We start from the raw sequence: 23,447 nt of genomic DNA, 5'->3' as shown, positions 1-23,447 counted from the left end.
CGGGTAATTAGTATTTGCATCTACAATAGGCCATTTTTGTGCTTTCAACACTTTTCTTCATCAACCTCTACTTCGACTGGTGATTACTACACTCAAGATCCATCCCCAGTGGACGACACACATCAACACCTCCCTCAACCCGCTCCCATGAGAGTCACCGGCTATTGAACAACTCTACCATTGAGCATTCTGTACATTCTCTCATTCATTTACAGCATTGGCCTATTCACTTCAGAGTTATCTTTCTTCTCTATTTATGTTTATGTTTTTGAGTTTTGCATTTTGCATTCAAGAAATGTGTTTATTGCATTAATGTTTGAGTTTCTGTGTTTCAACCATATTCGTCCATTCTATGTTTTCTCCAAGGAAACCCTAAGTATTAGAACCGGTGCTCTTTTAAAGAATATCAAGTGGCTACCGTGGAGAGCTCGATTCTTAAGATACACAAACAATACATATCGGATTCATGATGGCTCAGACGACTCCATCTTCAAATCCTTCAATGCTTTCTCCAGCTACTCCTTCAATAAAGGCCTTGAGGAGATATTATTATCTTGATTTGGAGGACAACACTCCTGCAAACCTTTCTTGTAGGAATCACTCACCAAAGCCCAACTCTCATTCGTCTCATACTCCTTCACAAGGTGCATCTTAGTTGGAGCACTCCATTGACAAGATTGATGACCTCTCAATTGAGGAAAGACTATCCACTTGGGACACAGTCGAAAGTTCAAACTCTTCACAATCAAGCCCAATGGCAGCTTCGTACAATTCATGTTTGTGTGAGTCTGATTCTGTATATGCTACTCCTTCTGATATGCATGAACCAATTGTAAGTCACCGTGGAGACCCAAATTGGTATTGATATATGGCTTTGAAGAGAACTCTATATTCAAAGATATTCCACAAGGTCATCCTTCATCCTCAATTTCATTTGAGTATGAGTTTAGCGCTTCCCATTCACCTTTACATTTTCCACCCTTCCCTCCTACATTTACTTCACATTTAAATCCCTCTACTTTCAATCTAGACCTGTATATTAGACCTACAATAGGTTATCCCATCTTAGGACACATTGTCTTTGATGCACATCAAGGTTTTAGACCATCACTTGACACTCAAAAGTATACCAGTCTGTGCCCTACTACATCATTAACAAAAATGCCACCCTTTAATAGTGTGCCTTGCATATGCCCGCAAGTGCATTGCTCTGTCCTCTGGTCCTATTGTATGGCAAATCCCCCTCCTACACACTGTACCATCCTCCTTGGTTGCTTAAACACATGAATCCCTATCATTGTGTTGATGAGTCACCTTCTTTGAAGGAAACAAGGAGTGGGAAGGAATCACCATCACATTTAGACCCAATTCCGCCTTCTCTGATTGACCCTAAACACGAACCACGTTCTGATGCCAGCAGTCAAAATCCTTTGAAGGAAAAAGAGAGCAATACACTCACATCCTCACAAAGACCCTCTTGGTACTTTTGCCTAAAAAGAATAGGTTTTGTACATTTTGCTAGAATCCGGGCCATGTAGACAACAATTGTTGTTTAAAGGCCAAGGGTCTTAGACCCACACCCAAAATCACCTCATCCCTAGCTAAAGGTCTTCTGCCTACACCAAATCTAAATCCAATCCCCATTCATCAACCAACCTCAATCCCTTCTAGCAATGATAGTGCCACTCCAAGGAGGTTGAGAGGGGGTCTTCACTAGGGAGATAGCATAGTTTCTCTACCCCCTCATATCCGTGTTCGGCTAGCCACAGATATAGTGGATTCTAGACCTCCCCCTTAGTATCTCATAGCATCTCTCACTGGTTTGGTCATTACCTTCCCCTAGGTTAGTCTCTTAAGAGTCCTAGGTTATACTTAAGAACCTCAAGCTACTTTCCTTTAGACTTGGCCGTACTTTTTCAAGCCTTCTGTTGCACACTTCCTTTTTTTATTCACTTTTGTTGCATCTCGCTCTTACAATATCCAAACCATCTCTATATGAAATATCTAGTATATAGGTTTCTGTCTTGATTATTGTATGCTAGGTTTTGTATTTCAGTTAACACTACAGGTATATTACCAGACATGCCTCAGGTAAAGGTTTGTTTTTCGGTTCTTGCCTTAGTATGTATTGCCTCCATCAACATGGAGACAAAGATAGTATCTTCTCTCTCGAAATCGAGCATCCTTTTTTCCTTCTCTTGCCATCCGTTTTTCTTTCCTTTCAATTGAGGTGTTTTTATCATTTAGCCATCATTATCCACACTTTTAGTTTACTTTTCATAACAGGTGGATTATTGCTTTGGTGATTATGCCTTCATACTTTTCGTTGGCATTAGGGATATTTCCTAAGGTTGAGTTTCACGCATGCCTACGATACTTGCTCAATATTGGAGCCCTCTCCCGAGATCAAGTACAAGCCCACCCCAACTACCTTGATGGCTCACTTTTCCCCACTCTTCTAGTTGGGAAAAGTCAAGACTTTCTTCTTCATCCATTCGATCTATTTACATGGTGGACTACTCTCTTAGTGCTTCTCAACTACCATGGAGCCCTCTCCCAAGATCGAGTACAAGCATATTCAATGTACCTAGAAGGTTGATTCTCCTTTGGCCATTCTAGTTAAGGGGTGCCAAATCTCCCTTCATCATCAAATTCTTCATGCTTCTTGACGCCATATAGAGACCAACATCATGTTCCTCTTCCTCCTTCAGCATCAACATCCATGGATTTATGTCCTTCACTAGTATTCTACAAGTCTCTGTATTTGCTTCGACATCAACCTCCTATCCCTGTTGTACCTTCCCTTTGCATTACATGATAATCATCATCTTTGTAAAAGGGTGATTGGGCAAGTGAACAATTTCCCTGCGAGGGACATTGTCCAAGTGGAACCTACTACATATGCATTCTCATCCTATAGCATTGCTCTATGTATCTCACTATGCAAAGCACCTTAAGCAAATCCTAAGCTATTTCCACGAGCGGTACTTTCACAACCTTACATCTACACTTGCATACTTCTTCTCCCCTTTTGTTCATCATTAACATCCACGAATGAATGGAAGAGCTTGTTTGTTTTGTAATGTGGTGTATCTAACCATCCCTTTTCATTCTCCCACCCCTCCCCAAGGCACAGTTACTTGATATGCCACAAACCATACCTTCTCCCATGTTCAAAAAAAGGACATGACAGCATGCACTCTTACCATATCAGATAGATAGTAGGGTTTACAACAAGGGAGAAACACAAAGTGTATGGCAAACACTAAGAGAAGAAAAACTCAAAAGCTTCTAAGAGTGAAGAATGATGAACATTGAATCATGATGAATAATCATGCTGATACAATGGAGCAACGCTCTGAGATGATTGCACTATCTCAACTGACCACGCAATAGCACATGAAGAGAATCTGCATAGTGAACAAAAGTGCAGCTTCCAATAAGTAGAATATTGAAATAAATGCTCAAAGACGATGGACAGCAGTGTAGGGAGCAAAATGCAATCCTTAAGAGTGAAGAAAACACAAAAACGAAGGAATCTAATGTAGGGCTGATAAAGAGGATGTAACCTACTGAATGGCCTGAATCTACAGCAAACGAAGGCTTCATAAAGTGGTTGATGGCTGGGAATTGTCACCTGGGTGCTGGGGTGGCAGTAGAACTTGAAAACACAAAATAATTATGAAGATAATACATTGCACCAATCCAAGGAGTGAAACCAGCAAATGCAGTAATAGGGATGACGAAAAACAGGCTACCACGCTGAAAACACAGCAATCTGGATTGTCTAATGATGATGTGAAGATGACCTCCAGAATGAAATCACCTGCTGGTATGGCATCACGATCTATTGGACACCACAAACTCAAATATTCGTGAAGGTAGGAGTGTGAACAGCAATGGTAGAAAGCCTTTTGAACCCAAGTAGAGGAGGGAGTGGAGCGAGGGGTATCACACAGAATCTCCCCGATGTCTACATTGGAGTTGGTTTCCATGAAGCAATACAAGGGACGCGATGAAATAGGTAGCTCTTGTGAAGCCACAAGTGGGTAACAACCTTTCTCTCTCAATGGAGCAGACTGCAAAGCCAAAGGAGAGGAAGGACTCAAACAACCATTATCTCCCGAAGGAGCGGATTAACAAAAATATTGTACTTGTTATGGGAGCACTAGACTATGCTTGAGAGACTAGACTAGATGCAAGATTTGTTACAAAAATTCTGATTACAAGATAATCCCACATAGGGACACAAGGTACAATGATAAATTAACAAAATACGGAAAATCCCACAACCAAGGATAGTAGGTATAGACAATAGGACTCAATAGGATATGAAGAATTCCACAACCTGGGACCATAGGTATGTATACAAGAAACTAGGATTACAAGATCTCCCTCGACAAGGATGAACAAGATACAAGACAATACTAGACAAGATCTCATACTACGAGATTACAAGGTGACAAGACAATAGGAGTATAATGGAAAACAATGCAAGACTAGATACCACAACTAGACAAAAACTAGAACTAGAACTCAAAGTTACTTACTTGGAGGTCTCAACTCCTTGCACTCCCAAGACTAGCACTGGCAAGACTGAGGAGCTCTATAGCAAGCCCCTCCTTTTATAGGTGTTGGAGGGTGGCTAAAGATCTTCTAGAATGTTCCATGATGATATCATCAATGATGTAGGCGATAACATGCCATATCTTCTAGAAGGTTCTATGATGACATAGCAAGGGTGGGTTCGCATGGTTGGCTCAAGGATGTCCTATTAAGGGCGCGTTTGCATCGGGTGTGGATTCATATGGCATGAGCAAGAATTAATCCATACACTTGATCATGGCATGTATATGACATCACCCCCTTCTCTAGCAACAAGTTCCACAAGGAGCGGCTCGGTGGTTTGGTGCAAGTTTCGCTAGGTTCCTCTTGTGAAATTCTTGAACTTTGAGAGGTGCTCTTTGGAGATATTCTGCAAGTTCCAAAGTGCGATCATTAATGTCATATCCTTTCCAGTGAGCAAGGTATTCCAATTGACCTCGGGAGATTCTTGAGTCTAAGACATACTCGACCTTAAATTATTTATGATCTTCAATCTGGATAGGTGGTGGGAGATTAGATCTCTCCCCCCTCATCAGTGGTGAGCTATGGTATGCCTCGAGCAAGGAAACATGGAAGAATGGGTGGATCTTCATGGTACTGGGGAGTTGGAGTCAATAAGCAATTGGGTTGATCTGGGCTACGATAGTGAAGGGTCCAAATCTTTGGTGGTCTAGCTAGGTGGAGAGCCTTGTTGTCTAGAGGTTATGCCTGAGTAACCATAATTTATCACCAACTTTGTATGCTGAATGTTGGAGACGAAGCTGGTCTGCATGGTGCTTGTATTGATTCTAAGCCTTTTGGATTTGTTGCTTGAGTTCTTAGTGTATATCTGCTAGGTGTTGAGCTTTATCTCGGGCAACAAGGTTCTTTGCTTGATTGGAGAGATGTACATCCATCCTTGGATGCTGGCCATCGTTTGCAAGAAAGGAGTTTGCTTGGTAGATGCATGGATACTATTATTATAAGCAAACTCTGTAAAGAACAAGATCTCAAACCAATCATTCTGATGGTAGTTGATAGTGCAGCAGAGATATTGTTCCTAGACTTGATTTACTCATTCTGTTTGACCATTAGTATGTGGATAATTGGCTGTGGATAACTTAACTTAGACTCCAAGGAGGTTGCAAAGGCTCTTCCAAAAACTAGATATGAATTGGGGACCCTGATCGCTAATGATGTCATTTGGGAGTCCATGTAACCTGAAAATGTATTTGAGGAAGAATCTAGCAATAGCTACACCTGTGACGGTCTTGGTGGTAGGGATGAGCCATTTTTTAGAACCTATCTACCACAACAAGAATAGAGTCATATTTGTTTGATTTAGGAAGATTTGTTATGAAATCCATGGACAGAGAAGACCGGGGTCGCGCTAAAATGGGCAAGGGTTGCAAGAGGCCATGTGGTTTGTGACGAGGTACCTTGGCCCTATTGCAGAAATCACATGATTTTATATATTCCTTAACTTCTTTCCACATCCGGGGCCACCAAAAATCTCTTGAAATAAGCTCTAGGTCTTATTAACTTCAAAGGGTCTTGCTGTTGGGGTATCATGGCATTGTTAGAGTACCTGGATTCTCGGCTTTCTTGGAGGGATGTAAAGTAGATTCTTATAGTATAACAATGCATTAGTTTCCTAAAACTCACAAACTTCATTTCCTTTTCCCTCTTGATTTTTTCTCTTGATATTGTTTGCCAAATCATCATGTGGCAGGGCTTCATGGATTAACTGGATCGAGATAGGGTCGTCTTGGTGACAACTAGAGATGGATGCTAGCTGAAGGTGCTCTGGCTTGAATAGTATTACTTATTGATCATCAATAGTTTATTCTCCCTTCTTAGGTGCCAGGTAGAATCTTCTTGATAAAGCATTTGATTGGCATTGTTGGTTTCCTGGGTGATAGGTAATGGCAAAGTCAAACCTAGATAAGGAGTTACTCCAGCGAGATTGTCTTCAATTGAGGATGCAAGTTGTCATAAAGTATTTTAGATTTTTATGATCTGTATAGACGATAACTTTATGGGCTACACCTCTGGATGAGGACGCCAAGTATCAAAGGCATCTACAATGACAAGGAGTTCTTTGTTATGGATCCCATAGTTTATCTTTGGAGAGGAGAACTTCCTTGAGTGAAATGCCACTAGATGCATTTGACCATCATCTCCATGCTGGGACAAGATGGCTCCTAAGGTATAATCTGATGTATCGGTCTCCAAGAAAAATGGCTGGGTGGACTAGGATTTGGGAAATGGTGAAAGCAATCTTCAAGGTCTGGAAGGCCTTCTCGGCTTTTGGGAACCATGAGAACTTTGAGTTTCTTGTGAGTCTGGTGAGTAGTGTGACTATCTTTGAGTAATCCTTGATAAATATCCTGTAGAAGTTAGCAAAGCCAAGGAAACACTGGATATAGCAGACACATGTGGACGTCTGCCAATCAAGAATAGTCTCGATCTTCTTAGGGTTCATGAAGATTCCTCTCTGGGAAACATTGTACCCCAAGAATTCCACTTCTATCTAATGGAAAAAACATTCTCAAGTTTTACATATAGTCCTTTTTCTTAGAGCTTTTCCAAAACTAATTTTACATGGTGCTTACACTTCTTTGGATCTTTTGATAATATCAAGATATCATCCAAGTATATAACTACAATATCATCTAGATGCTTTCGAAATATATCATTCATTATATGTTGAAATATTGCATGAGCACTGGTGAGACCAAACGGCATAACAACATACTCGAAGTGACCATACCTTGTGCAAAAGGTTGTCTTCCATTCCTCTCCTTTGATCCATACAAGATTGTAAGTCCCTCATAGATCAATCTTTGTGAAGATCTTTGCTTTTCCAAGGCGTTCCAAGAGCTCTGGTATCAACGGCAAAGGGTATCGATTCTTAATTGTTATCTTGTTGAGTACTCGATAATTCATACACATTCAAAGCGATTCGTCTTTCTTCTTCACGAACAGAATTGGGACTCCAGCAGGAGACTTCAAGTGCCTAATGAACCCCTTGGCTAAGTTATCATCAATGTTCTTGCGTAGTTCAGCTAGTTCATCAAGGGATAGCTTGTAGATGGGTCCAAAAGGTGGTTGAGCCCCCTCATGGAGTTCTATAGCACAATCATATGGTCTATGTTTGGGCAAGAGATAGACTGACTTCGTAGCTTGACTGACTCATCCTTACTAAATTCTTGAGCTAGTATATAATATATCATGTAGGTCAATTCTTGCCTTGGAGTGTACATAAACGCTTTGGCTTTTAGATATACCGACTTTCCTTGATTTTCACAATGTGTAATCTTTTGTTTAACCCAATCAATTTGTGGGTTGTTTTTCTTTAGCCAAGCCATCCCAAGGATGATCAGATTTGTGGAATTGGATATGACATTAAAGCATAGACAAGATTTGTGATTGCCAAGAGTTACCATGAGTGGTCACATTTCCTTGGTAATATCTCCAGATGCTAGAGGTCTTCCATCCACGACTTCAACTGTTGCAGAATTGGCCTTTTGGAGTACTGAAATCTAGTATCTATTCACAAACTCGTCATCAATGAAAGATGCGAAGCCCCAAAGTCGACCAGGCCTTTAAGGGAAAGGGCCTTTCTTGACAAGATCATCCGAACTGTGACAAGTAAAGTTTGGTGTGGCTAGGATCGAGAGACTCTTTCTTATACCAAGGTCCGATTGTACAGTTTCATTTACAACAGGACATCCTTGTTTTCGTGCTCAAGGATAGTTGCAACAACTCTTGGGATTCTTGCCCTCTTATTTGGGCAATTTAGGGTGATGTGTCCAAGGTTTCCACAATATAGGCATAGATGATTCTCTCTTCGTCTTTGCTTTTTTTGTGGGGTCAAGGGCTAGAATTTGTTATTATATATTTGCGTCGATTTGGGCTTGGTTTTTTCTCTAATTGGATCTCTGATTGGGATATGGGTTTCATTGGCAAGGCCTTAATTCTTCTCGCTTTTCTTACTTCCTCTCGAACAATCTATTATCATACTAGATGACTTGCATGATATAATAATTGAGTGTTTTTGCCTCAGGCATAGTGAGCATGAGATACTTGATGTCATCTCGAAGACCCCATCTTAATTGGCTGATAAAATACTCCTCATTCCAAGTGAGGTCACAAATTAATTGCCTAAATTCAGATGCATAAGCAGAGGCAAGGCGGTTACCTTGTCGCAACTTCCGAAGTTTTGTTTCTGCTACTTGACCAGTGTCCACATCTCCAAATGTGGAAGTGAGCTCGCAAAGAAATGCCTCATAGTTATGAAGTATTGGCATATTCTTTTCCAAGATTGGGGCGAACCATAATAAAGCTTGACAACAAAGCAAAGTCCCAATGAATCCCACCTTGGAAGCATCATCTGGATGCATGGCAAGGGTGGGTTCGCATGGTTGGCTCGAGAATGTCCTTTTAAGGGTGTGTTCGCATGGGGTGTGGATTCATATGGCATGAGCAAGAATTAATCTGTACACTTGATCATGGCATGTGCGTGACAATACCTAACAACCACTCTCTCTCAATGGAGCAAACTGTAGAACTATGAGCTGTGGAAGCATTAGGACCCAAAGATGGGTGGAGAAAACCTCTATAGCGCATTGCAATGGTCTCTAAGACGGCTTATTACCACATGGGGTCTTAGAGCCTCCTTTTGCTCTCGCGAGGACTTCGTGCGCATCAGATACATCTTATTGCCTTGAGCATACAAATCTCATAGACAATATTGTAACACAGAATGGTAAAGAGGCAGAAGGAGTGCCAAGAGAAGATGCATATACTCTGGTGGGATAGGGAGCAAAGGTCATTAACAACAATCTTGTTGGCCGAGGCATGGAGAGATTGTGCGATTAGTTTAATGGAAAAATGGATGAGAATGAAAGAATTAATCGATACACAATAATATTCGATCCCAAATGAGAAGTAATGAATTAATGTGAGAGAGAGAGAGAGTATAATGCTCTAGACGATCACATTGAATAATGCCAATCCTATGCAAATGAGAAACGAAGTGTCTTTAAATAATAAAAAATGAAACCCTAATAGCTTAACCATCATAGGAAACCCTAAAATAAACCCTAAACCTAGTGTCGCTTACTACTAGGACACTAGGGACAACAACTACATTTAATGACACTTCAAAAGCCTAGGGAGCTCGGATCATGAATCAAAGGGCACCAACACATAGCCCACAAGATGGCCTACAAAACCCCTCCATGAAATGGGTGGACTGATCTAGGAAAAAATGATAAAATCCTAGAGAATAAGAAGAAATATAATGTCATGGTTGCACAAGTTCATCCAAGTGGATATAGCAACCTATGACAATACAGAGTATGACAAATCATGAAACAAATGAAATCAAGTTCAAGGCTTGCCAAAAAGCCTGGAACTTTGGTCAAGAAAGAGCCTTCGTGAAAATATCTACCAAGTTGACTTCAGTGAGTAGATAAGACAACTCTATTTCTCCAGTTGACATCCGCTCATGTACATAATGATAATAAACTTCTATATGTTTTGTGCAAGCATGGAAGAATGGGTTTCGCGCAGTGGCTAGAGCACTCTGGTTGTCAATGTAGATAAGTATCGAAGCTGTCTAGTGCACATGAAGATCTGCAAGTAACTTACGAAGCCAAACATACTCCATTGTAGCTGTGAACATTGCTTTGTACTCAACTTCACAATTGGAAGTAGCAACTTGAGTTTGTTTTTTGTTGAACCAAGAAACAAGAGATGTACCCTAGAAGAAGTAGTTGCTACTATGAGAGACACGAGAATCTGAACATCCAGTCCAAACACTATCAAAATATCCATGTAAAGAGAGTAAAGAATCAACCTTGTAGAAAAGGCCAAGATCATGGGTGCCTTTAAGATATCGAAAGGTACACTTCACTACCTGCCAGTAAAGTACTAAAGAGTTGTACATATATCTACTCAACTAAGAGACAACAAACTAAAGATCGGGCCTTGTGTGACATAAACAAATCAAGCATCCAATAGCCTACTGATATAAGCAGTACCAAAGGATCCACTACCATCATCAAAAGTGAATCTAAAACCAAGCTCCAAGGGAGTAGACACGAGCTTGCAATCCTCAAACTGAAAGTGTTGAAGAAGTTGTTCAATATACTTGGACTGTGTCATAATGATGGCCCTCTCAATGGTGGCAAATTGAATATCCAAATAATAGAAAAGTAGACTAAGATCTATCATGGAAAATGTTTGTTGTAAATCATTCTTAAATGATAGCAGGTACAATTTGATCAACATTGGTCCCAATGACAAGCATGTCATCAACATAAAGCACAAGAACAAAAAAATCAGATCCCTAATGTCGAATGTAAAGAGTAGCCTCAATAGCACTATTTTGAAATCCATGATACAATAGATGAGAATGTATGTGAGCATACCAAGCCCATGGAGCTTGCTTTAAACCATACAAAGCCTTATTAAGACGACAAACTTTGTGCTCAGAGCCTTTAACTGCAAATCCTAGAGGCTGAGAAACATATACCTCTTCTATGAGATATCCATGGAGAAATGTCGTCTTGATGCCCAGCTGAAGCACCTCCCAATGAAAGTGGGCAGCAAGGGCAATAGTACTCCTGATGATAGCAATGCAAGAGGTAGAGGCAAAAGTCTCCTCAAAGTCAATTCTTGGCAACAAGGTAGGCTTTATACTTGTCAATAGATGAGAATGTATGCGGGCATACCAAGCCTGTGGAGCTTGCTTTAAGCCATACAAAGCCTTCTTGAGACAACAAACTTTGTGCTTAGAGCCTTTAACTGCAAATCCTAGAGGTTGAGAAAATATACCTCTTCTATGAGATATCCATGGAGAAATGCCATCTTGATGTCCGGCTGACGCACCTCCCAATAAAAATAGGCAGCAAGGGCAATAGTACTCCTAACGGTAGTAATGCGAGAGGTAGGGACAAAAGTCTCCCCAAATTCAATTCCTTGATGTTGTGCACTTGAAGATAGAGAAGATCATAGTAGCTCTCAATGTTTGTCAACAATGCCTCTAATGTAGCATACATGACCATCCTGTCACCAATGCCGCAGTGCAGAAATGACCATGGATTCCCCTTCTTTAGCCAAACCGCCAAAGTGTCACCTCATGTGAGCTCCAGACGAAAGTCATCCACTCTCTGTCAAGTAACCAGCCCATCATGAACTTGGATATCAACCCTAGCTCCAGGATTTGTACCTACCAGACTTCGGTTGATGCGTCAGGAATGTCCCTCTCTGGATCGTGTGCATGTGTATAGAAATATAGATGAGGCGCGGCTGCCTCATCTCACCACCCTCTCACACTCCCTCTCTGGCACTGGAGAGTTGTAAGAGATGACCACATCACCACCACTAGAAAGTGGCTGAGAAAAGGACTACTAAGCCCTTCCCACAATCCAAAGAAGAGGATCCCTTCCACACCTTGGACTTCACCTTGGTTGGAGGAGCTGAGTCGAAATCTGAGGCAGGTGATGACTCGTCGGAGGAGTCCACATCCCGTGTAGTCTTCCGCTCCTTTTTTCTCTAGGAAGCCGCTAACTCTTTGCAGTCCTTCCTTAAATGACCTTTCTTGCCATAGTGGTAACACTGGGCCTTCAACTTCTTCATCTTCGAACCCCTCTCTGAAGCTGCAAGAGCCTCACCTAAACCTCCATATGGAGTAGCATCAGTGGATGTGCATGGAACAGTCATCTATAGAGGATTGAGAAAAAAAGTAGAGAAAAGAAGGTATTTGGAGAGGGAACACAACCAAACCATGAGCACAAACTGCAAAAAACAAAAGTTCACATATAGTATAACCCAAAATCTGATCAAAATAAGCCAAAATCTGCTGCACACAGTCAAAAAACTAGTTCAAAACTACCAAAAACAGTAAAAACGGCCTCATCTGCCAGCCGCCTAGCCCCAAAGAGTGCTGAAAACAGCAAAACACAAGCTGCACACTACATAAACAGGTGTATGGAACTGTCACTAGCAGCCTGATGATGAAAACACAGGTAGCATGAGGTGTTGGACAGGCAAGCGATGCAGATGCTGATCAAAATGCAGAGTATGGAAGCTAAAAACTGGTCGCAATCAGGTTGACAACAGTCGCCAAGGCAGCAAAGGGTTAAATCAGTCCTAAAATCAGCAATAAAACACAGCAGAAACACAAATCCTGAAATCTGATACCATGTCAGAAGTGGCACAGTAGTGGAAGCATAAACATGTACTAAAATAAACTATTGAACACAAGACAAAAGAAAAGAAAGAGATAACACAATATAGATGAGAACTCAAATGTAAGCTTGGGAAATGGAATCCATATACCAAGACATCAAACAGTACAGAAACAATGTGAGTCACCGGCTGTGGAGGTACTGGCTATGACTAGTCGGCCATAGAGGTTCCTCATTGCATGCTATAGCCACAAAAGTGCACATGCAAAAAGATTACCTTGATCCTTACAAGCAAAGGCTCGTGTGCAGGAAGCCAAAGGAAGAGGTTGTTTGTTGTCCCAAAGAGTGTCTAGCAGCCAGCAAGGAACTCTTTTAGGCTGCTGAATTTCAGCCCTTGTATACTCCAGTTGATCAAGAATAGGGAGTTGCTCTTCACACAAGGTATCACGATGCTGTTGTGGCTATAAATCAGGCTGAATAGACTGCTGTAATGTATCTGTAGATGGTGGAAATGAAGGCTGAGAAGAAGGACCAGCCATGGAACCATTATGGAAAAGTAGTAGTAGACTGTCCAAGATGTCTAAAGCATCAATAGTAGGCTGTTTTTGACAATCCAGCAAGGGGTGAGAAGCATTTTCAGCAAAGATAACATCTTTGCTGACAATAACCTTGCTTGTAAAGGGTTGATAAAGACGGTACCCTTAACTTTCAGTACTATATCCAATAAATATATAGCAAACAGCCTTATCATCCAACTTATGCCTTTTTTGAGAAGGCACATGATCATACGCCAATGATTCAAAAAATCTCATATGAGAGAGAGAAAGCTTGGAGCCAGTCCATGACTTATGAGTGATGATCTCTTGTGGAACACTTGTTCAAAACATAAGCCGCACATAGAATAGCATCAAACCAAAAGGAATTTAGTAAATTCTTATTCTTCAACATGCATCTTGCCATTTCCATGAGCAACCTATTCTTCCATTCTGCTACTCCATTTTGTTGTCGGGAGTAAGAAACGGTATATTGATGATGAATTCCTTGAGATGCAAGATACTCTAAAAATTGTTTGGAAAGATATTCACCCCCCTGTCGGTGCGAAGGATCCAAATGCAAAAGCTATGTTGGTTTTCCACCATGGCAATAAAATTCTTGAAGTAAGAGAAGACTTCAGACTTAGATTTCAGCCCATATACCCAAGTGAATTGGGATTTGTCATCTATGAATGTGACAAATTATAGAAATCCACCAATGGATTTGGTTAGTATAGGACCACAAACATCATTGTGAAGCATATGCAAAATATACAGCGAATGAACATGAGAATCCTTAGAAAAGGAGAATTGATGCATCTTACCAAGTAAACAACCTTCACAAATATGATGTGATGGCAAGTAAATTTTTGGAAGATCTTTGACTGTATCTGCTTACTAGAGCTTCATCAATGCTCGATAGTTAATGTAACCAAGCCTTTGATGTCTTTTAGTGAGGGTGCACATCAAGACAATGGAAGAAGTCTGATCATCATATACCACACAATGGGGGCCATAAAAAATGGCGTGAAGCCCCGAAGTTGCAATGGCTGAAATGGAAATAAGATTCGTCTTGATGCTAGGCACATAGAGAACATCATGCAGTGTCAAAGGAGTGCCCAAGAGGGAGACAATCTGCACATGGCCACTGCCTTTAACAACATAAGAGACATTGTTAGCACACATAACTATATCCCCCTTAGGTACATCAAAGAGAGATGAAAATAATGTTCAACAAGAGGTGATTTGCTTGGATGCACCACTGTCAAAATACCAAGTAGAAGCCGCATCAATAATAGAAAAACAAGCATCATGAATAGAAGGATTATATCGACACTGAATCAAAACCGAACTCCTTTTCCAATGCAATGTGCTTACGACATTCAGTGATGTTGTGCCCTATGTTCTCGCAATAATTACACCTATTAGCTTTGTTGAATGGACCCTTGGAAGGATTGGAAGAGGATAGACCAGCATGGAAGGGTGTCTTCGATGTAGAAGGGTTGGAAGAAAAAGGATGACCAGCATGAAAATTTATTATTTTTTTACTAACCACCTTGCTTTTTACCTTGGGTTTAGGTTTTCCACGATGATGGATTGAAAAAGGCTTGCTCGACTGCCATGGTATCATTGTGGTTGAGACGGCTCTACTCCTCCTGTAACAAAAGAGACACAAGCTAGTTGAAGCTATAGGTAACTTGATTGCCCATAGTTACCAACCACAAAGTGGTTACAAAATCTTGATATGACTCTGATAGGCCATTAAGAGTGATGGAAACAAGCTGATTATCAACAACGTCTTCATTAATATTTAATAATTGCTCAATAAGATCTTTGATGCCGATGAGATAGACATCCATATTACCTCCTTCTTCCATGCGAACATCTTCCACTTGCTTCCGTAGGTAAGCAACGCATGCCTCATTGCACACTTAATATAATGATGCAAGCATTTGCCATGCATCCTTGGATATCTTGCATGATCAAATGTGTGGAATGATGGCTCTCTTCACGAATAAAGCAATTAGGGCATGCACTTGGGCATCACAACCATCCCCTGGTCTTGAGTGGGAGGTGTTATCGAAGAAAACAATGATTCGGCAACATGAGAACCACCTCGCGATGTGGAGATTGGAGGTGGTGCCCGCATTGGAGAAGCCGGCCTTTGCTCAGCACCACTCCCAATATGCCATACATCCTTCGAGACAAGAATATGTCACATCATGTAAGCCCACATTGGATAATTGGTGCCGTTGAGCTTGTCGTCGGCACCAAGCAAGCCCATTAAATCATTATTATTGCTGGCCATGAGTGATGATCGGCAATAAAATAATATTTTCCAAGTGAAGAGAGAGAAAATAGATGCTGAAACAATAACAAGTCACTAATAGAAGAATTGTTGTCTACCTTAATGTAGTCAAATAATATGGAGAATAATAATTTCTCTTGCTGTTTTTCTGCTGAGGAGAGAGAAAATACGCAGAAAATAATTATTTTCAGAAATAAATATTACCCGATCAAGGCGGTGATCAGCAATATGCTGAAATCAGAGATTAATGACTGGAAATGCTCCAATAATGCAAACAGCAGCAGAATATACTCAAAATTTGCCCAATAGTACGCCGAAATAATAAATTCTGTCTTCAATCTTGATAGAGATAGGCACGGACAGTCTTGAAAAGGATGTCTTCAATGTGTAGTAACCAAAGGAGATGATTTGAATCAAAAACCCCAAATTTTGGCAGCCCAATAAAGAAGCAGCACAAAGACCTTGTTGGGAGGGGTACTTCATATGCTGAAGAAGAGAAATTGGGCAAAAGCCCCAAAATTTTCTCAAAAGTTGAAGAGAAATTCAATAGAATTATTACCCAATTAATGCCGAATCACAAGGTCAATTGAGCCTCAATATTGATGAATCTTGATGAATTTCAGAAAAGCCCCAAATTTTATCAAGAAATTGAAGAGAAATTTGACCATTTTTGTAAAATTGTTACCCAAAGATGCTAAATGTCACGCCTGATGATGAATTCTGCCTCAATGTCGATGAAGAATGCCAAATTCTTGAAAAGCCACAAATTTGGCCGCAAATTTGAGTGAAATTTGGCCAATTTGATGAAAAGCCCCAAAATTCGTGATGACTGATGCCAAATTTCTTTCAATTTGATGAAATTGATGGAGAATCCACCGATTTTGTTAAAAGCGCCAGATTGGGTGAGTTTGGTACAATCCCCAAATTTTGGCCAAATTTGTGCTTAGAAGGGGGCTTGTGTAGAAACAAGAGCTATTTATTAGAGTAAAATAATCAAGTTTAACACATTTGACTATCAAACCTCAAAAAGAATGTGTCGGGAAAAAGACGACAAGGTGGCGGACTGTTGGGGCTTAGGTGGCAAAAAGGTAACAAGTTCCTCCGTGGCAATCCATGTTGGCACGATGTGGTTGCAAACTATCGGTAATTAACAAGACAACTAGCGGTGGCGTATGAATCAATGACGGGGCGAACACAACAAACACAACGTGGCATGAGATAGGCATCAGTGACAACCTCCTAGGAGTGTCAGTGAGCAGCAAGTCAACGAAGGCTAACAGGCAATTGTTGGGTGAGACACACAGAGACTTGTCATCCGGGTAGATAGAGTACATGGTTATAGGTGACCTACAACTTGTCCAAAGACCATAGTCTCTTGGAAGTCCTCCATCGCACGAATTGTTTGGAGCTATTCCTCAAAGAGAATCATGTGCAAGGAGTATGATAGGGTGCAACCATGGGTTGCACTAGCATTGAACTAGAGGTTGCTATTGCATATATGGTCTGTTAGAACCTCCTAAGTATGCAACTAGAGAACAAAGGAAATGAAACCAACCTTTCTCTTTGGATACGGTGGTAAAACCTGATCAAGCACTTAATTACAGCAACTAATAACTAAGCATAAACTGAAATACACAATTTACATTAATAATCTTGGACATTGGACATCCTATTGACCCCAAAACTAGCATCCCTTTCAATATTTCTTTAACTTTAATTAATAATAGAATGAGTATAAGCTAAGATTCCACAATCTCCTTTGTTGTTCCAAAAGCCCCTTGCTTGTAATAACAATCAGCAAGTAAATCAAGCCATTTGCCCCTTGACTTCTCACCCAAGACTTGCACAATTGGAACCACAAACTTGCCAAATGCTACCCCAAATTATGAATGGGCTCGCATCTAAATTCCCCGATAATTACACAAATTTCAGGTGCTAAATTTCGTGTACAATGTATTTTCTTGTTGGCGTGGGTCCTAAGGTTACTGTCAAACCCTAATTTTTGAAAAAAATTAGAATTTACAACAGAAATCCTCATATCGTCCACCAAATATGGCTGAGATCTGCTCCAAATGATTGAGAATTGTTGAGATCTTTTGAGAAATTACTAGAGAATGTGAGAGAAAGCCAAGATGAAAGAGAGATTTGATTCTTCACAAGAAAACCCTAAAATCTGCTTGTTGCATGCTCTAATGTGCATTTAATGCAGTCGCCTACTGCCAAGCACCTTTGAAATGCTCTCACCTGATCAGCAATGCTGTTGTCAACCCTTGGAAGGTGTCTCCCTCTATTGTCCCCTACCTATTGAGACCCCCAAATGGCTATCTTCTGCAGCAAATTGCTATTTTTTTATCAAAACATGGACCATTAGCTTCCTCTCTCTCTCTCTTCCAAGCTATAAACTAACTGAATGGGTGAGACCCAGTCCCCAAAAACATTTTCTCAGTTTACATAAGCATTTTTGCCAAGTGGCAACCTTCTAAACCCATTTTTCAGCATTATCTAACCATTTAATTAATTTTTAAAATTAAATCATCTTGAAAATTAATTCCAACCCTTTTGACCCTGCCCAAAATTAAATGCACCCATCTATAATTAAATTGGCTAGGCCATTTGCAACCTGGAGTGATCCCCAACCTCTATTGACCCTTAGATTGGCATTAATTAATTAATTAATGCTAGTCCCTAGTGTCACCACTGACACTTATTGACTAAATAATTGTCCTAGGGTCAAAACTGACACCAACTAACCCCCAAAGCCTAGCTGCTATAACTTATCACAACTTTTACCTTTGATACCCACTACATCCTCAAAGTCACTGCATCCTTGGGATCCTTGGCCTGTTACCATGAAATAACTGCCATGTGCATCACATGTGCTAAACAACCTTGCACATTTGATTAATAACTTAATCAAATGTTATCGGCAAGATTAAAGCATTTCAAAATTTCACGTCCCCCTAACAAGAAAGGGGGAAAAGCTGCTACAGGAAGTGAACAGAAAAGTGCAACTCATAGGCAAGATTGTCAGAGTTATCGAACTCTCTAAGTAAGTAGAAACACCTAGGCTTTAAAAGCCATCACCAAAGCTTAGATGTACTTTTGTAGTGTTCAAATCAGTGTAATATTGCATAAAACCTCTTTCCACCCAGCTTCCACAGTTTTAGGATTGATATACTTTCCTAATTAGTCCATCCAGCAGTCAGATAATTCTTTACTCTTCTAAATACTCTTTTAGCATATGATAACCAGGCCAGGCTAACAATATTAATAAAACAAAAGCTCATAAAACCAATATATAGCTGGAGCAATGCAGGTGATACATCATACTATTTATGAATTTACTCTCACCATTAAAGCAATGGCTCTTACATATGGAGCAACAATTCATATGTGGCAGCTTATGTTCAAGCAGGGCTGACACACATGTTCTTAAGTGTGTGTGGTGGATTCCAAAGCATTCCATGGCTCCCATTACCAAAACTTGTACATTCTGACTACAGAGGTGATACTTGAAGATATAAAAGGAAAACTTGTATTCATTGTATGCAGCTGGCATTTTTCCCTGAGCTTTGACAGAGGCTGAAAGTTTGTGAAAGCATACCCTCATGATTTTTTCAGCAACCATGTGAAGATCATACATACGGCAAATATCAAGCACCTGTCAGCAAACAAATGCAGATGTAAAATGTGGACCATGCAATGCTGAAGAAAACAAATGGCCTGAAATATCCACATACTTTGAGGGAGAGACGGCTGTGGTCACAAACTGGTTGCATCAAAAGCAAGTTTTCCAGCAGTCCACGGCCTTGGCGAGGGCAAGCTGCCAGGTATAATGGGGCCAGCTGCAAAAAACAAGCTTTCATTGAGCTTCGTGACAAGACCAACTAAACAAAACCCTGTTATCAACAAAACCGTTTAGATATTTTACACCAAAGGTTGAAAAAGGCAACAAGACATTAAGGTTTCTTGAACCAATGACCCAAGATCTTCAAAACATAGTGATAGAACAAAAGAACCATGGAATAAACCCATTGCCAACCTGCCAGGTGCAAGGATGTGAAGATAAAAGCTGAGCATACACAAGCTTATGGAGCTCCAACAGACTAATACCACCAAGAATGTCTTTTTCCTCGCTCAAACGAGCTTGAGCTTGTAAATTCCTTGCAGTTAGGAGCTCTGTCATGTGAGCCAACATCCTGTGGAACAAGGACACAATTTCAAGAGTGCACATGATTACAGCATGCCAAATAATATCTCCATCTTCAACTATATAAAAAGTCAATTACCATGGATCAAATAGTTTGGTACACTCCAAGAGCAATACCTGCAATTATTCACATGTTCAAATATCAGGAGTCCTAAACTTGGCCTCTAAGATTGTGATACAATGGCAACATTGACGCACATATGCATAATATAATGTTGAGAGAACTTAAAATTTGGCCAACTTACCACAAACTCATACCTCTATGTTCTCTCCAATAATAGCCAATATAAGCTCAACAAGCTCATCATCTTTTGATGGTGGCTTGAGTTGTGTACACCTTCGTGCAAGGCTCAACATCCCTTCAGAAACCTACAAAGCAGTACAACCTCATTTTGTCTTAGAACACTGGGCAAATCCTGATATGTATTTGATCTGTTTTAAAGAAAGAAGCATGATTTCCAAAAACATCATGCAGAACAAAATCACGATTCAGAACCAGCTCAGCTCACAAGAGCATGGGTTTTTAAACGTTGCAATGGTGCAAGAAAAGACAGGCATTCCCATCTTGGATCCTATTGCTATTTCTTGTAGCCTTAGTATTTTGGTAATTTTGCCACTACCTTGCCTTCCTTTATTCATAAGTACATCATTCTCATTTTCAAAAACTCCATCATCTAAAAAGGGTGATTGAACTTTTCCAATCAATATTCATCATGGATCCATTTGACACACTGATATAGATATTGGCATTGATTACAGGAATTTTGTTTGAGTTTTTATTGATGTTGCGTGCATATAATTGAATGGTCCCTCTATAGTTAAAGCTAATGTTGGTCAGGATAATGGACCATGATGCAAATAAATATTCATGTTATGATGAATGTCCATTTACATTGTACAGAATTACAAATCATGATCAATGTGTGCTTGCTATGTCGCATGGGGCATATTATATACATATATAAACTTTCATATTTTTTCTTTCATCTCGAATCTGTTTCTAACATTTTATGAAACTCATACGAAACCTATGAAACCCATTTCATATCTCCCATTTCAGAAACCCCTGGCAGCTGTGGTTTTGATTAGTCTATCGTCGATGCAGGTCCTCTGGGTCACTATGTGCCTATTTTTGTTTGGATTTTAATTATGCTTACAGATTTCATGGATGCTATGGATTCATAGATACTGTAATTAAGCCATGAAATCAGATGTGTACCATCTAGCAGTATGAAAGTCTAATTAAATTCTTACTGGCAGTATTGTTGATGTCCCAGGCAGGGGTTGCTCATAAACGCATGGGTGATATATTGAGCAACAAATTGATTCTTACCAGAATCAAGAATGATTATGGATGAAGTGCACTATGTCCATACATTATTACAAATTAACATGTCAAAAGACCATATAAGATGAGCCCCTAGAAATCAGTTTGAAACACTGTCACAATAAGTCATTAAGCCCTTGTGAATAACATGTACTGCAAGAATGAAGTAGAATATGAAAGCTGTCTCACACGTTTCCAAAAGTTTAAAAGAGGCATGGCTTGATCCTACTGAAATGCAAGCTCTTGTAATTATCATAAGTGCCAGGTCAGGCTCCAAAAATTCAAGCACCAACAGCTAACCTGCAAAGTATGTCCTCTTTTTATAAATACTAAGCTTCAACAAAGCATATAGTAAACAGAGGGTAAAGAGCCAATTTACCACAGAAAAAGGCCTGATAAAAAGGAAATGTGACACTAAAAGCTCCATCCAATGTTTCGTAGCTGCAGCAAGGGTGTCAATATCCCCAAGACAGACTTGTATCAACCTTTTCAAACCAGCAAGGGTGCCTTTGTGTGAGCACTCGAACCAAAATGTACTTCCGTTAAGCTTTGCAATTTGATTATGCCATTTTTCCCAAGCCTGAACATTTTCAGACCTAAGAAGCAATCCAGAGCAACATCTGATGCACACACTACTACTTTGGCATACTCCATGGTCTACCTTGAAAAACTTAAAAGAATCTTCAATGTCTACCTTGGAAAACTCAGGCTTGAAGGAGTAGGTCAGCCCCAAATCTTCATTTGCAGAGCTTGGACGCAACCTTGGCATCTTAGAGATGAGGACTGCTACAGCTTCAACAAGTCCATTTTCTGTCTGATCTCATTGGAAAATATTCAGAAACGGGTGTGCTCGTATGTGGTTAAAAGTAATACTTAAAAGCTAACAGTGTAGTATACCTGCCGGTCATCTATCTGATCATGCTGGTAAGATCCATGCATACGTAGAAGCTTGACCTGAACATTCAGTCAGAATGCTATGGCGTCATCCATAAATTGCAGAATAATACAAAAGAAAACTGTCTCCTCTCAATAAACAAATCATACCACTATATCAAGCCAACCAACTGCGAGGGCTGATGCAATGCCATCCCAGTAATCTACGTCATCTTCTGGAAGCTGACAATAACAATAAGAGACAATTCAGAAATCCCCAAGGCAAAAAACTGATTGCCTATCTACAGACTTCAACCATGTAAAGTTGAATTCCTACCCGCATATTTGACAATTTGAGCTGGAGACATGCCAGTTGCATGTATACTGTTGGTTCGACTCTTGAAAGCACCCTGTCATAACTCTGACAAAAGATGCATACCAAGTAAATGGCAGAGACAGAAAAGAATTACCAGTGAGCTCAGTAATACCATTAAAGAAAAAAGTCACCTGCAGCCAATCAACAAGCTGTTCTGGAAGCCATGATAATGCATGCTTATCAACATAAAAAATCTCCAAGAGATCCCATATGGCCTTCAAGAGTGTTGGTCCTTGTGTATCCTGTAAGTAATGTCTCGTTGAACATGGTCAGTGTTCAGCCAAGTTCACGATACAGCACATAGCAAGTCTTGAAACTCTAGAGTGAATCATCATATGATCGAGCTTGCTCTTGCCTTTTTCAATTTAAACAGCTGTTTGCTTGCTGTACCAGAATAGCTACTACGTGGTCCAAGAACAGCACTTATACTACGGCTATACTCAAGTACAGCTTCCCACCTATGACCACAACAAAAAAGCAAACAATCAGAACCAAAACAGTTTATCATCAATTTTGAATATCGCATCAATTCAAGCAAAAGATGCAACCAGTGTCTGCAAGGGTTGAAAGAGTTCGTCTTTGGCATGATGTTCAAGGAGCCATGTAGAAGAGACATCCAAGTCAATGTTAAGCAAGGCTAAATTAGGCTAAACAAAAATGCCAATTAATGGCCAAATTAATGCTTTTGAAACAGCCTCAAAAAGGGCCAAATTATTTAATTTAATTTTTTTATTGTTGGGTGGTCATACTATGCGTCCAAACTCTATATAAGAGACACAAGGGAAGCCAAAATTCATCCCCATCATTGGAGGAGGACCAATACCCAATTGTCCCCGGAGACTTTGGTGCCCTTGCAGTCCTTTTTTTCACATTAATCCAAGATATTGTTGTAGACCCAAGAGAGAGGCCACATCCCTGAGAAATTGGTGGGCCTTGCCACAAACTAAAAGAATATGTCCAAGCGGTCCGAAATTCCTCTATTGACAATGCACAATCTCTTACAAAATTTGGAATCTCTTGCATTCCCATATGACC

At 40.2% G+C, this 23,447-nt stretch overlaps 1 protein-coding gene across 2 annotated transcripts in view; it reads right to left on the bottom strand.

Annotated features, from left to right (window-relative positions):
* The window catches only part of LOC148015356 (nuclear pore complex Nup85-like protein), a 70,931-nt gene that overhangs the window by 27,585 nt on the left and 19,899 nt on the right, over positions 1 to 23,447 (bottom strand). Inside the window, exons 2-13 of one of the 2 annotated variants that reach the window (XM_087664891.1) lie at positions 22,768 to 22,870; positions 22,544 to 22,654; positions 22,374 to 22,457; positions 22,208 to 22,279; positions 22,061 to 22,117; positions 21,858 to 21,977; positions 21,543 to 21,743; positions 20,095 to 20,205; positions 19,916 to 19,953; positions 19,669 to 19,825; positions 19,367 to 19,471; positions 19,231 to 19,287 (exon numbers count right to left, since the gene is read on the bottom strand). In XM_087664891.1, coding sequence (XP_087521017.1) covers positions 19,231 to 19,287; positions 19,367 to 19,471; positions 19,669 to 19,825; positions 19,916 to 19,953; positions 20,095 to 20,205; positions 21,543 to 21,743; positions 21,858 to 21,977; positions 22,061 to 22,117; positions 22,208 to 22,279; positions 22,374 to 22,457; positions 22,544 to 22,654; positions 22,768 to 22,870 — 1,216 coding nt within the window. The remainder of the gene's footprint in view (positions 1 to 19,230; positions 19,288 to 19,366; positions 19,472 to 19,668; positions 19,826 to 19,915; positions 19,954 to 20,094; positions 20,206 to 21,542; positions 21,744 to 21,857; positions 21,978 to 22,060; positions 22,118 to 22,207; positions 22,280 to 22,373; positions 22,458 to 22,543; positions 22,655 to 22,767; positions 22,871 to 23,447) is intronic. The other variant, XM_087664892.1, reaches the window with a different exon arrangement.

Source organism: Lygodium microphyllum, chromosome 24 (genome assembly GCF_053477565.2).
Source record: "Lygodium microphyllum isolate KBCC chromosome 24, Lygodium_microphyllum_v1.1.10, whole genome shotgun sequence".
NCBI lineage: Eukaryota > Viridiplantae > Streptophyta > Polypodiopsida > Schizaeales > Lygodiaceae > Lygodium > Lygodium microphyllum.
The sequence above is the reverse complement of the archived record's forward strand: the minus strand, read 5'-3'. Positions and strand labels throughout refer to the sequence as shown.